Source organism: Protopterus annectens, chromosome 2.part0 (genome assembly GCF_019279795.1).
Source record: "Protopterus annectens isolate FY-2018-M chromosome 2.part0, PAN1.0, whole genome shotgun sequence".
Lineage (NCBI taxonomy): Eukaryota > Metazoa > Chordata > Ceratodontiformes > Protopteridae > Protopterus > Protopterus annectens.
This window is the reverse complement of record NC_056728.1, coordinates 1101909197-1101924817: the sequence shown is the minus strand read 5'-3', so window position 1 is coordinate 1101924817 and position 15621 is coordinate 1101909197. Positions and strand designations below refer to the sequence as shown.

The window sequence follows — 15621 nt, the reverse complement described above, 5'->3', positions numbered from 1 at the left end:
GTGTGAGCGTTTCTAAGACAAAGTTGAGGTCCCATGTAGGTATCGGTGCTCTCCTTGGGGGTCTTATGTTTTTTGCCCCTCTGAGGTACTGTCTTAGCAGTGGATGTGAGAAAATAGCAGGTTCCGTATTGTAATGAGCTGAAATGGCAGAGGCATGGATTTTAATTGATGAGAAGGATAGGCCTTTGTCCAGCATCTCAGTTAGGTATTGTAAAATCTGAGGAATATTTGGAACAAGTGGTTCAAGTCCTTGTGCCTGGTTCCAAGCACAGAATTTCTTCCATTTTTCTGCATAAGATTTCCTGGTGCTGGGCCTCCTGGCTTCCAAAATGACATCCATAACAGCTTTAGAGACAGGTGTGTTCTGAGTGGCTATATTATTTGCCATGCAGCCAGATTTAAGGTTCTGAGTTGGCTGTGCAGGATCTGATTGTTTTGTTGAGTCAGAAGATGAGGAATTTGAGGTAAAGTCCAGGCTGGGCCTTGAGACAAGCTCTTTAGGATTGGGTACCAGTGCTGGCTTGGCCAGTCTGGGGCAATCAGAATCATTTTTGGCTTCTCTTGTCTGACTTTTAGGAGTAACTTGGGGAGGAGAGGCAGTGACAGAAAGGCATAAACTGTTAGGGTTTTCCAGCTGAATGATACAGCATCCACTTTCCATGCTTGTGAGTGATAAGTCCTTGTGCAGAATCTCTGTAGTTGGCAGTTGTGAGGGAAGGCAAAAATATCTATGTCTGGGTATCCCCATTTCCTTGTTATCATGCTGAAGACCTGTGGATCTAGTTTCCACTCGTGAGGGTCCATGAGGTTTCTGCTTAGTTTGTCTGCCAGAGTATTTTTCTTTCCTGGCAAGAATTGTGCCTGCAGATATACTTGATAGGTCAATGCTGTGTTCCACAAAGTCATGGCTTGCCTGCAGAGGGGGTAGGAATGTGTGCCCCCTTACTTGTTTATGTACCACATAACTGTAGTATTGTCCGTCTTTAGCAATAGTTGTCCTGGATGTAGTAGATCCTTGAAGGCTGTCAAGGCATTCTGTACAGCTAGTATCTCTTTTTTATTGATATGAAGATGCATTTGGTCTGCGGGCCATGTGCCCTGAATACATTTTCCTGCCATGTGTGCCCCCCAGGCATAATCCGATGCATCTGTTGTTAGTATCTGCCTGGCTGTGGGTAAAGTGAAAGGCTGTCCCTTGTTGTGGTGACAGGCCAGTGCCCACCAGCAAAACTCCTGTTGCAGGCAGGGAATAAGAGTTATTGTTTCCAGGCTGTGGCAATGTTGAGTCCAAACAGTTTTTAGATACCATTGTAGCTTCCTCATATGCAGTCTTGCATATGGAATTAGCAGGATGCAGGATGCCATGAAGCACAAAGCCTGCAGAATTTTTCTTGCAGGTAGCTGGGTCTTTGTTGCCATCATTTGAAAGTAATGAGTCAGTTGCCTTTGCTTGTCTGGTGTGAGATAAGCCATCTGGGCAGTTGTATTTAAGCTTGCACCCAGGAATATTATCTCTTGAGAGGGCACTAGTTTTTATTTCTTTTCGTTTACTGCGTACCCTAGGCAAATTAGTAATCTTTTTACAAATGCCAGATGCTTTAGTAGAATGTCCTTGCTCTCTGCTTGAATAAGGCAGTCGTCCAAATAGGGATATATTTGAATTTCTGCAAAATGCAATTACTGGTGCCAGGCATTTTGTGAAGACCCTGGGCGCAGTAGATATGCCAAAGGGCAGTGCAGAGAATTGGTAATGCATTGAGCCAGTTATGAATCGGAGGTATCTTCTGCAAGATTGTTTGATTGGGACATGCAGGTATGCCTCTTTGAGGTCTAAAGTAACTAGCCAAGCCTTCTTGCCCAGCATGGGCAGAAGTTGCTGCAGTGTCAACATTTTGTGTTTTGGAACGTCCAGGAAAGTATTTAGAATAGACAGGTCCAGTATTGGTCTCCAGGCTTTGTCATTTCTGGATACCAAGAAAATTCTTGAGTAAAATCCTTGCCCCTGCTCTTGCTGTGGTACTTTTTGAATAGCCCTCATGTCCATGAAAGCAGAAATTTGTTTTTGTGCCTCTGCCCATTGATTGTGTGGCAGGTCTGGCATACCTTTTGACCTTGGTAGGGTGTGAAAGTGGAACCTGTAACCCTGAAAAACAATATTCAGAATCCATTTGTCCTGGGTAACCATGTGCCAATTTTGTGAGAAAAGTGCTAGTTTTCCCCCTAAGGGTGCTGCCAAAAGGTAAGTGCTTGGGATTTGTAGAGGAACGTCAATGGGACTGTTTCCTATAAGGTTGTGATTTGTCTTCTCCACCTTTGGGGGCTGAAGCACCCCATTGTTTAGGTCTGTATGAGCCTTGGGGCTGAGATCTGCCTTTTGAGCATCTGTATCTGCCTCTTTGTGGCCTGCCTGACACTGGAATGGACCAATTTTTAGAAGGCCAGTTCCTGCTAAATCTAGGTGGCTGAACCTGTAAGAATTCCTTCACTGCCTGCATTGATTTTGCTTTAACACATTTTCTTTAACACCTCTTCTGCCTTAACACCAAACAAAGTATCATGCTGTAATGGAGCATCCAATAATTTTGCTTTAACATGATCAGGTAAAACTCTGTTCTTTTAACCAAGCATGCCTTCGAATGACAGAACCTGTAACTGCGCTGGCTCTGCAAGATGCCTCTCATGAATCAAAACCACATTGCAAAGTATGCTTTCCCACTTGTTCAGCTGCATGCAATAAATCCTACATTTCCTTGTTCTCAGGACATTGAGAGCTTGTAAGCATTTTCTGTTTTAGCAAAGACATTAGGTAGTATTGATATTTAAGCATGTGAAACTGGCAGTTTAAAGCCCTTACAGCTAAAGTAGCAGAGCTCTAGAATCCCTATCAGAGGGAACAGGGTTTTTTGCAGTGGAAGCCTTGACCCCTTTGGGACCCTGAGAAATAGTTTCTGGATCAGCAGCAGGGTTTTTATAAAGAAATTTATGAGAATCTGGATCCCTGTAGTACCTATCAGGCTTAACTGGTGCAGGGGGTAAAGAATCAGGAGTCAAACTGGATTCAGAAAAAATATCAACAATATCTAGTACAGGGGGGATAGCAAGAGGCCTGTGCTGAGGCAATAAAAGAAAGTCTCTGAGCCTTTTCTTGGATTCTGAATAATCCTGGCTCTCCCAATGGAAATGTTCCCTCATGGTGTGCAGGGTTTCCCCAAAAGAGTAGTCCTCAGGAGGAGAGGCTGAAGGGATAGATTCTTCAGCATCATAGTCCTCATAGGGAGGAAGAGAATATCCCTGTTCTGAAGAGGAATCAGAAGAAATAGAGACCTGGTCAGAGGAGTCATAGTCAGTGTCTTGCCTAGGCCTTTTATCAGAAGGGGGATGGGAACCCCTGATCAAAGTAATTAGGTCCTCGGCCATTTTGAGCATCTGTTTCTTTGGCATGGATGACTGTCTAGGAGAATGCTGTACTTGTTTCTTTGTCTCTAAAGCTGTTTTAGACTTTGCCTTGGCTGCTGAAGTGGTCTTGATAGTAAGCTGTGTAGGTCTGAAAACACCCTCAGAAGCCGATGCCTGCTCAGCGGCTCCGGACCCATCTGAGGGAATTGTTTCCGTAGGCCCAATACCTTGAGTTTCCAGAGGCCTAGCTTTCTCCACATGGGAGTCAGAGGCGGCCTGTGGCTCTGAGGTAGCGGGTGTCAGGGGCTGCGAAAGTGCCTCACTGAAAACTGGCTAACCGGCGACTGGCCTAGAAGAGGGTTTGTCGTCGGTTTTGGTCCTCGGATGCCTATCTTTTTCTTTGTCCTTGCACTTTTTATGGACTCCGGTCGTCAGTTGTTCTGACGGCATTATATAGTTAAACCTTCGGCCAAAGTAATGTAAAGCAAAATCGAACCGACGCTTAATAGTGCGTTGGTTGAATCTAGTACAAAACCGACAACTAGCAACGTCGTGGTCAGGACCTAGGCACGGAATACAGTAAGAATGAAAATCTTTATGAGGTATTTGCTTCCCACAAGAAATACAATTGTTAACTTTTACTGACATCGGTCTGGAGCAAGAAAAAGCTTCCCCAAAGGGGTACTTAGCTTTATTGAAGACTTAGGATCTGAAATTCAATTTTGAAAATCTCAGGAGTCGGCCGACCGGCACTAGCGAACTGCTTTTTCTTCGGGCACCGCGCGGCAAGAAAGACTGAAGAAAATGGCGTCGGCTGCATCTTATATACCCCTGGCTCACTGACGTCAGGGAGGAGGTGATAGCAACCGACGCCGAACCAGGACTTTGGAATTCAGACCGAGCATTTTGAATTTTGGTACCACAAGGAAGGTGTTTAGAATAGATAGATCTAAGACTGGGTGCCAGGTGCCCTCTTTTCTGGGTACCAGGAAAAGTCTGGAATAAAAACCTTGGCCTATCTGTTCTGCAGGAACAGGCTGAATTGCCCTTATGGACAGCAGTGGCTGAACTTGGTTTTGTGCCTCTGCCCACTGGATTGGAGGAAGATCTGGTAGTCGGATGGCTAACCGAAGCCATTTTGGAATACGGAGATAAACAGCGAAAGTATTTTGCTACAATAAGGGCCAGACAATGAATAGTGTAGGCACTGAACAAAGCACAAAACTGGCAGTGAGGGATGTCGTGGTCTTGGCCTAAACAGGTGACGCCATAAGAATGGAAATCTCGGTGTGGTATTTGCTTTCCACAGGCGAGACAATTGTTAACTTTTTCTGACATCGGTTAGAGCAAGAAAAAAGGATCCCCAACAGGGTACTTAGCTTTAGAAGACTTAAACTTAAATTTTGGAAACGAGTGGTGCTAGCAGCAGAGAAATGAAAAGAGTGACTGCTTTCAAGATCTAAGTATATTTTACTGTTATTACCTGTGCAACCGCCTTTCCTTGCCAAAAATCAAGTGTAAACTGTTGATTTACCTGTTTTAAGCCTATTTTCTGTGTTTTTCTCATACCTGCACTTTAAAAGTTTGCTTGTTTGAATTTTAACAGTTGAGGCTGCCCACTCAAGTGCCCTAGCCTGTGTATTGAAATTACTGTACTTTTCCTGCTGTTTTCCTGAAAAAAAGAAAAAAACAAAAAATATCCTTGTTTCCCGCCTTTCCTAACCTAGAATAGTCCCTTATACAGGCATTGCTGTATTCTGGACTTTTGAATAGTTCCTGTGTAGTTCCCTGCATAAAAACCCACTTTAGCGCAGCTTTGCGTGATTGTGCGCATATCGCAGCATCGGGCAGCGCCGCTAAATCAAGTTTAAGCTATTCCCAGCTCCACAAAGTCTGCTGTTCACTTTTTCTCTTAGAACTGCTCTATCTCTCAAATTAAACACCCTATTCTCAAGCTAAGGCCCTGCACTTGCCCATATAAGCAATCTTACAATTCAGCACTAGTAAACTAAAAGCACTATATCTCCATACACTCCCATTGAGTACCTTGTCCTCTATTGGTCCTTTTTGATTCAGTGACAAAGGAGTTCCCTATACTATTCTAGCATGTCCAAAGGTCAGTTAATGGTTTCCTCTCCAGTCCAGCTGGTGAATCTGGGAATCTTGAGGCAATGTTACAACTGTCTCATGTACACAGACAACCCTCTCCTCCTCCGAACAAGTTCAAATATATGTGAGAGATGCAACCATATAGCTAAACTGGAGGCTGAGCTCTCTCAACTCAGAACTGGTGCAACCAGTCAGGAGGAGAAGGTAACCTCACACATCACAAATCCAGTCTCACATAGTCCTATCACAACAGTAAGCCAAACACATAAACACACAAAAACATACTCGGAGGCTCTAAATAAAAATCTGTCTAAGCAGCAGAGACCTCCAAAGCAGATATCCAAGCAAACACTACCCCAAAACAAAACACATGCAACACATAGCTCACAAAGTCAATGTGCCAAACAGTCACAGCCCTTAAGGCTAAATAACACACATGATACACTTGTAATAGGTAATTCTATAGTCAGACACACTGACGTCCCGCTCACCAGGCTGAACAAAGAGAAGGTCACAGTGAGCTGCCTGTCAGGTGCTAGGATCCGCCACATAACACAAGCACTCCAGTCACTCCAAAGCAAGTACAAATATGACTCAGTCATTGTACATGCTGGTGTGAATGACCTGAGACGTACCTCCCTCGACTACATGAAAAGAGACATAGAGGAGCTCTCTGATCATGTAGCCCAGGCCGGTATGACCCTGACCTTGAGCAGCATCTTACCCCCACCTAGAATGATGCCACAGTATCAAGACAAAATGATCGATTTTAACAACTGGTAAAATTCTGGTGTCATTCAAAGGGGATCCAGTGTGTGTCAGCCTGGGATGACATGCTCGACAAGCCACGTTGCTTTGCTAGGGACGGCTTGCACCTGTCACCCCTAGGCTGTCGGATATTGGCATAGGCTCTTGCCACCCCCATAGTGTCTTTTTTAGGCAAGGCTCAAAAGACAAACCAACCTCCTTAGACAACACAATGAACAAGAAACTAAGGGTAATGCTGCTAAATGCCAAAGGTGTAAACCTCAAGATGCATGCACTCGAAGCCCTCCTCAGTATGGAGAACATCGATATTTGTGCAGTGACAGAAACCTGGTTCAAGGCTCCAGAGAGCACACCAGCACTACCAGGTTATACCTCATATCATGCTTTTCTGCCCCAAAACTCAGACCGAACCACAAAAGGAGGGGGAGTATCCATATTCATCAAAGATATCCACACCTCCAGGTTAGTGGTAGTACATGAAGCATCGGAGACCATCCATGTGCAACTAACAGTGGGCAAAACTGCTTTTCATTTTGTAGCATGTTACAGACCACCCTCGGAAAATCAGGAATCCCACTCGGCTTTCCTGAGAACACTGGAGAATATGAAGATCTCTCCAAACACCATTTTATTGGGTGACTTCAACTACCCAAACATAGACTGGGAGCATTATTCAAGCCCAAACACCCTAGCCCAAACGTTCCTGGAATTTATAAACTCAAATGCTATGGAACAACTAGTCACCACTCCCACAAGCAGGGAAAACATACTTGACCTAATCATCACCAACAAGGGGACTCTATGCTCCATACCAGAGGTATACCTCTCATTGGTAAGATCGGATCATAAATTAATCTCACTGGATATCCACATCCCGACCCCACCCCCAGCCCAGAAAACCACAGTGAAAAACTTCTCAAAAGCTAACTTCACACTTCTCAAAACTGAGGTGGAATCCTTCAAGGCCCCCGGGCAAGTGGAAACTACGGCCCAAACTGCAGAATCCTATATAAACACATTCTATGGACACCTTCAGGAATGCATGGATCATGCTATCCCAAACAAAACCAACACCCAATCTTCCAAAGGCAGGCATCCAGTCTGATGGACCCCAGCCATAAATAAGCTGTACATCAGAAGGAGGAAGCTACTACATGATAGAGCAAAATCCCTAAAAGGGAAGGCATCTCTGAACAGTACTAGCAAAAAACTACGATCCCTCATAAAATCCTCCAAGGCCAGCTTCGAGAGAAAAATTGCACAGGAAACTAAAGATAATCACAAGGCTTTCTTCAGTTATGTTAGGAACCTGGGATGCAACTCCCAGATATGCTCAGAATTGATCCAAAATGACAAAAAATACACTGAACCTACGGACATTGCCAACATCCTGGCAGACAGGTTCAGTGCAAACCCCCCCCCCCTTCCCCCCAAAAGAGCAAATATCTATCCCAGCAGAGTGCTTCCTCCCTAACATCTCAGATGCTCAGGTGAAAGCCGCCCTCTCCAAAACAAAAAACACAGCATCAGTGGGACCAGATGGTGTCCCGGGTTGCGTCCTACATGAACTCCTAGAAGAACTAAACCCTCACGTAAAGCTGCTGTACAATCTCAGCCTTACTACAGGATATGTACCCAAAGAATGGCATACAGCAACAGTGGTCCCACTCCACAAAGGTGGTGCCTCTACGGACCCCGGAAACTATCGCCCCATAAGCCTGACCAGCCTAGTCTGCAAAGCTATGGAGAGGATCATCATGGAACTCATAAACAAAGACATTGGGGACCTACAGACACTAGATCCTACCCAATTCGGCTTTGTTAAGGGCAGATCCTGCCTCTTGAACCTGGTCAACTTCTTTGAAACAGTCACCAAGGCCATAGATGAAGGGAAGGTAGTCCACACAGCCTACCTGGACCTCACAAAAGCATTCGACACAATACCCCACTCGGGCATCATAGATAAGCTATCCAGCTTAAATATAAACCCCTATGTCACTAGATGAGTTGCAAACTGACTCAAAGACAGAACCCACAGAATCAGAATTGCTGGAGCCATGTCAGACTTGAATCCAGTTACAAGTGGCGTCCCACAAGGCTCAGTCCTGAGACCTCTCTTGTTCGGTATATATTTTTCTGAGGTACAGACTAACACGGGAGGACTGTGGCTGACCAAGTTCACAGATGACTGCAAACTGGGTGCCATAATTGACTCTCTAGCTGACACGAGCATCCTTCAAAAGGGTCTCACTGAGACGGATAACTGGTGCCAGAGCCATGGCCTAAAGCTAAATGCCAAAAGGTGTATAGTCATACCCTTTGGCAAAAACAACCACAAATTACCACATAGGTGGTAACCCATTAAGTACGGAGGAAGTAATTAGGGACCTGGGGAACCAAATCGATAGTAAACTCTCCTTCGAAAGCCACACTACCAAAGTGGTTAGAAAGACCTTCTATATAGCCTACCTTATCATGAAAGGATTCACATCTAGATCAAGAGAGGTCATCGTGCCCCTTTATTCATCCCTCATCAGGCCCATAATAGAATACAATGCCCCATTTGGGATGGACCTTACCCGACACCTGCAACTAGAAAGACCCCAAAAGTACCTCACAAAGAGGATCAAGGGACTTAAACAGATGCCATATGCTGCTCTGTTAAAGAAACTCCAGCTCTACTCAGTTGCATACTGCCTACTTAGAGGCGATTTATGCTGACGTATAAAGCTATGTCCAACCCGGCATTAATGGACATGCTCCACCTCAGAAAATCCAAATCCCTTAGAGCTACACGCTCGAGGGACTTGAACCTCAGTACAGAAACAAATAGGACATGCTGGAGGGACAGATTCATAACCCAGAGGCTCCCTTCGCTCTGGAATAGAATCCAAGTACATGTTAGGCAGAGCCCCTCACTGACTCTCTTCAAGAGGAATCTTGACGAGTGGATGGGAGATTGTAGGTTTACCCCGGGGATTACTTCTGTGTCACTACTAGACAGAGGCACATTAAACTAACCTTAAAAAGGGCACAGTAAACTCAATTTAAAGGGTGGCGAAAGCCAAACACACTCTGGTTAGGCTTGTAAATGCCCTAGGGCAGATAGCCTAGTATGAACCTATGAACCTATGAAAACTCGGGTAGTAGCCAACCGGCACTCATGTGAACTGCTTCTGCTTTGGGCTCCTAGGCAAGAAAGACTGATGTAATGGCATTGGCTGCCTGTTTTTATACCACTGACGATCTGACGTCATTCCTGAAGCGACAGCAACCAATGCAGAAATTCTAAGCCTCTGTTATTCGGGCTATCCCTGGCAGGATAACCCAAGTGTGATGACTCCAACAGTGAAACACGAAGAACATTGGAAGTCTTCTATAATCTTCTGTCCCACAAGGTTGCTGAAATCATGACATTTGAGGCATCTTATACTGCCAAATTCTATTACCTACGGCTGAAAAAATCAGTACAATAATTTTAATTCAGTATAACAGAAAAACATAAAGGTTCTGAATCCGTGTTTACCCAATTGGAAAGTCAACGTCAGCACCATGAGCAGTCATGTGATACAGCCCAAACTTCGCCAGCTTGATATGCCTCTAGAGGGGGGAAAAAAAAAGTAAGTCTTCATTCTACAGATGCATTCAATTATCATGATGTACGTAAAATTACAAAAACATCTCTGAACAATGTCTAATGCATTCATTAACACAAGTACAGCTAAGAAATATGTCTCTCTGCTGTAGTTATCTATGAAATGTAGACAAATAACTTAATGGCAGAGATTTTCACATGAGTTGTACTTGTAAAATGAAACTTCACAATCCACATCCAATTTTCCTCCTTATTCAGTTTTATAAAATGTCAGTAAATAATTGCAACACACAGGAGTGATTTAGTCTGTACAAATAAATGTTAGCAGTTTACAGATGACAGACTGATACTGTACATAATACATAATTAGTATGCACCTTAAAATGTGCTCTTATTAAGTAAGGCTTTCCCATCTGATACTGTAATGGGCCAAAGACTGAAGATAAAAAAATCAAAATGACTTCTGATACTTACTCCACATTAAAATCTTCATACAATTTTAGATTCGAATAAGAGACAGTTAAACTGAACGCCGTAGTATAAACAGTTACGTACCAGAGTCCTCACAGACATAGTGTACAGTGCTGTAGATGAGCTGCACTGCATGCGAGTCCTCTGTCAGCATGGTCACAGCACCATATGCTAGAGCTTAACAGTGCGCCTGTCATGTCAGCATCTCCTAGTAAAGAACTGCAGATATGATCTGCACACAGAGCCACCTACTGTACTCTAAGCAACTGTCCTCCCAACACACAAATGCAGACAAAGATACACACAAAATGCATGCAGACAAAAAGACAGTATATCACACACACACACACACACACACACATAGACAAACACACTGTCACATGTAGGCACACACACACGCACGCACACACACACACACACACACACACACACATGTGAAGATGCCCTGCACCTCAACCTGGTACCTACCCAACTACCAATGCAGTTTAAGTGGAAGGGGGCAGCACAGTTCAGTCAAGGTAGTTAACTACTCATGCCATCAAAGAGACCACTGAGGAGTCCAGCCCAATTTCCCAACTGTCTCAAAACACTGTCTGGTTAAGTGACGTGCTCAAGGTCCCACATCAGACAAACTGAAGGCTGAGGGAATGAACTCTCTACCTCAGAAAGCAGCTCATTAACGACTCAGAGCCTTAGTCCTCTGTGCTAAATGCCAGATTTAACACACAAGTTTGTGAAACTCCAACATTATGCCAGGGGTAAATTCATAAAAATGTCCTGCCCCTGGTGTCATAACTCTGAAATCTAAGACATTAGCATATTATGCCAATAAGGAAACTGCAGGCAACAAGGTTGTGTCACAAGACTGGTGGTGAGACAAATGTGGTAGTGCAAGTGCACTTATCTACGCATCAGCACAACATAGGATGTGCCTTAGATCCCTTAATGTTTTCCCCTTCTTAAAGGGAATGGTGGGGCTACTGTTTATCTATGTCATGGTGAGCAATTCCTCACCATTTCCTGGGTTTTGGGCAGTACACTGCTATATCTGCAATGTGCTGTCTGCTACTGTACCTGGGTCACTTCCTTCCCCTATTGTAGAATGTCATCTGCATTGTCCTTGTTTGTGAACTGTGGACTACGCTGCACATTACCATTTACCTAGGAGAGGGGCATCTGGACTGTTCCAGGTATGCAGCTGCATATGTCCCTTCATGACAGCATACACATGTGTCTCAGGGAAATTTATAAATTGTATCAGGCAACATACATGACTTTTACAGTATACCAGCCTATTGCAGCTCACTACAATGTTTATGAATAGTGCCCACTAGAACAGAAACAAACTGTTGCTAAAGCAGTATGCATATCCTACATGTGAACACAAGTCAATGCTGACACAAGGAGACCTATATTTAGTCAAGTCCACCTGGGTACTGGAGCTAACAAGCATATAATTGCTCCGCCATATTCTATTTTTCATTCATCCCACACATCCTTGACCCTCCAATGAACTACACTCTAACCAGCATCTGACAACATACTCCAGTACCTTATTATCACCTGTATAAAGCTGCATTTCCTAACGTGTAGCTTAATATATCACTCTTTTAGCTATCCAAGTCCCCTTCTCCCTTCCTGTATCCTTTGTTAAACAGTTCCACCCTTCCACGATGACCATGATAAGATGGTTCCAGATTATATCCCCCTTTCTCTTATCTATTTCAGTTCAGCTTTATGCATTTGTTTACCTGATCCCTGCATAACTGAACTGTTCTTTCTCCCACCCTTTTAGGAAGAAACATTTTCAGAATCAGACTTCATTTGCTTCTTCCTACCCCTCCTGACAACCTTACCTTGCTTGTCTTTGAACAAAATTATCATCTTTTTTTCAAAACAGCTACCAGAAGTGGACACATTGCTCGAAATGCAACCATACAAAACCACTGGAAAGTGCCCCTGGCATCCAGTAATACTTTACATGCTATCTTTCTGCAATGTTCACCAAAGTCCTTTAATGCTGTCCTACATGATTAAAGACAAAATTAATCACTGTGGCAAGATACATTTCATATAACTATCTTCCCTAAGACAACCCCTTCTATCCAGCAAGTTTTTCCTCACTCCACCCTCCACCAAAGAGTGTTTAGCTTATTTTTCTGCAATAAATTTTGCTGCCACTTAATCAACTACCTTTCAAGTCACAGTCAGTCTTAATCAAAAATGACCCTTACATCTTTGACCCCCTACACACATGTATTTGAATATTGTCAGTGGAAAGGTTTATGTTATTCACCCATCCCCATACAGTACTCAGTTCCTAAATGCTAAGGGCTGTCGTGTTTATTAAGAAAATTAAGTCTAAGCCTGATAGTGCCATTACAGTTGTATATACTCAGGGTTTTCCCCTTGGAACTGATGTGGGCCCTGGAGTCCTTTGAAAACAATTTTAAGGTTTCTAAAGTGAAGACACTCCCAGATAGTATGTGACCACTCACCAGCATTCACAATACAGAAGCCCTCGACACTACCAAATATACACCAATTTAGATCTATCCCACTTCTCCCCTACCACCTTTAATGACATATTGCACAACACTAACTGGACTCCATTAAAATCTCTCCCTCTTAATGAAGCTGTAGAAACCTTCAACTCAACATTTCTTAGGATCCTTAATACTCTTGCCCCTCTACAGCTAAAAAGAGTCAAGAGTAATCATGCTAGATGGCTAAGTCCACTAAGCAAATTATGTCCTCTATGGACAAAGCCTGGAAAACCTGGCAAAAGAACAAGACTGCCTCCAACCTCACACCTTACAAACAACTTTGCAACCAGGCCAAACGGTTAGTAACCAAAAACAAAAAAAGAATACTTCCAAACTCTACAAAACCAGCATAATCACAACCCCAAGAAATTCTGGGGAGCAATCAACTCCCTACTCCATCCTGGAACAAATCACAATCCATCCCCAAACCCTGAAATAACCTCTCCAGAGTTGGCCTCACTAACTCTTATTTCATAGAAATAATTACTAAACTTACTTCCACCTTCCCACCTATAAACACAAACCTACCTTACACTACTATACCACAAACCTCATCTACTTCAATACCCACTTTCTCTTTCTGCCCTATACCTACCTCAACCATAAAAAAAAAACTTCTTCACAAACTGAAACCTTGCACCAATGCCCCTGACAACCTACCAGCTGAATTCTGACAACTATTAGCCTCCTCCATAGCATACCCCATCAGTATCCTCATCACCAGATCCATTCAGGAATCTTGCATGCCAGATATCTACAAAAAAGCATATGTCCTTCCACTCCATAAAGGAGGCAATAACTCTGACAGCTCAAATTTCCAGCCTATTGCCATACTCTCACCCATCTCAAAAATACTCGAAAAGTGCATTCAAACTCAGCTCCTTAATCACCTGATGACACTGATTTCCCCACCCAGCATGGCTTTAGACCAGGACATAGCACTAACACTGCCCTTATCTCCTTCCTTGACACAGTTAATAGAGCTCAAGACTCTGGATCCTTTGTCTCCGCACTCTTTCTTGATCTGTCAAAAGCATTTGACGCAGTCTCTCACCCCCTTCTGCTTACCAAACTATCCAAACTAAGCATCTCACCAGTAGGAAACAGTCAACTATTTGGCAGCAATGCTTCTTCCCTTTCATCAACACCAATACTGGGGTACCCCAGGGGTCTATACTGGGTCCCCTTCTTTTCAGTATATTCATCAATGACTTTCACACCTCTCTCTCCTACTGCTCTGTAATTCAATGTGCAGATGATTCCACTATTATCTGCTCTTCTAAATCTGCATCTCTACTGCAACAACATACCCAAGAAGCTTCCATTTCAACCGAATCCTGGATGTCACGGAACCATCTCGCCCTTAACCCTAATAAAACCAAACTCTTAATATTTACCCCAAGTAAATGTAGCCCAGTCAACAGATCTGAACTTTCTGTCTGTCTATTCCCAAAATAACACCATCATTGAAGTCGTTCCCAGTACAAAACTGCTAGGTGTCATCATTGATGACAACCTTACCTTTGACCTTCATATCCACAATAATATCAGAAAAAAACATCAAAAACTAGGAGCCCTTTATAGGCACAACTACTTTCTTAATTCCCCTGCAAAAAAGGTTCTTGCCTCATCATTTCTGCTTCCAACTCTCTTATATGGCACCCCCATCCTCACCAACATCCAGCCCTCTCTAAAACCTAAACTCAACTCATGTTACAATAAAATTGCCAAATTTGCTATAAATGCCAAATTCTCCACCCATCACTGCACCACAGTGCAACAACTAGACTGGCTTGAACTCCCTTATCACCTAATATACCTACAACTTACTATTGCCCATAAACTTATTTACATCCCAGCAGCCTGCCCATCTCTCACTAGTATACTGACCATCTACCATCCTAATCGTTACCTCAAGTCAGAGAACAAAATGCTATTAAATATCGACAAACCTAAGCTCTCTGCCAGCCAAATGCTTTACTCTGTTACTGTTTCTAAACTATGGAATGACCTCCCCCCTCCACTCAGAGCCATGCCTAATGCCTCTACCTTTAGAAAATCCCTTAAACGTCATCTCTCCTCACAGTGGTTATGCACTTGCACCTCTACTAAGAATCACATAACTTGACGCTCTCACTATCTTTTTCCTTTTCTCTCTATAACCACTCTAATCTCCCTTTCTCTCAACCACCCCAACTCATTTTTCCACTCACTTTGAGCCTGAAGTACACCTACATTACCATACTATTTTTCCTTCTTCTCTGCTTTTTATCTTACTCAATATTTAATTTACCTTAATTTTGTAGTTTCAATCCATGGCTGTATGCTATTTCCTCACTGTTTGTCTCCATTTCACCCTCTGTTAATAATCTATTGTATGTAATCATAATGTTTGTCTCCAATTTTACCTCTGTCAGTAATTTAGCGTATGCAATCATAATGTTGTTCTACTTGCTACTGTTGTATTATATATCCTGTATTATTGTAACATATTTCTTGTCTGTATGTGTTAAATGTGGAACTTTTCTCTCTGGGCCTCCACTGAAAATGGGTTCTTCTGGCCCAGTGGACTACCCTGGTAATCAAATGCAATAAGTAAATAAATAAGACAGTAGTTATGGGAGTAGCAGCACACAGAAATATTGTTACAGTACAGGACAGCTATGCAACAATAGAAAAAAGAAGTTATGTACTCACCATAACGTTCCATGCGAGTTGTTCATCTCACTTTCATAC

General features: G+C 43.2%; 1 protein-coding gene across 2 annotated transcripts in view; it reads right to left on the bottom strand.

Annotated features, from left to right (window-relative positions):
• Positions 1 to 15621, bottom strand: part of TBCK (TBC1 domain containing kinase) — a 1512759-nt gene that overhangs the window by 1182482 nt on the left and 314656 nt on the right. For both annotated transcript variants that reach the window (XM_044061297.1, XM_044061298.1), the window contains one exon: positions 9800 to 9873. In XM_044061297.1, the coding sequence (XP_043917232.1) occupies positions 9800 to 9873 (74 nt within the window). The remainder of the gene's footprint in view (positions 1 to 9799; positions 9874 to 15621) is intronic.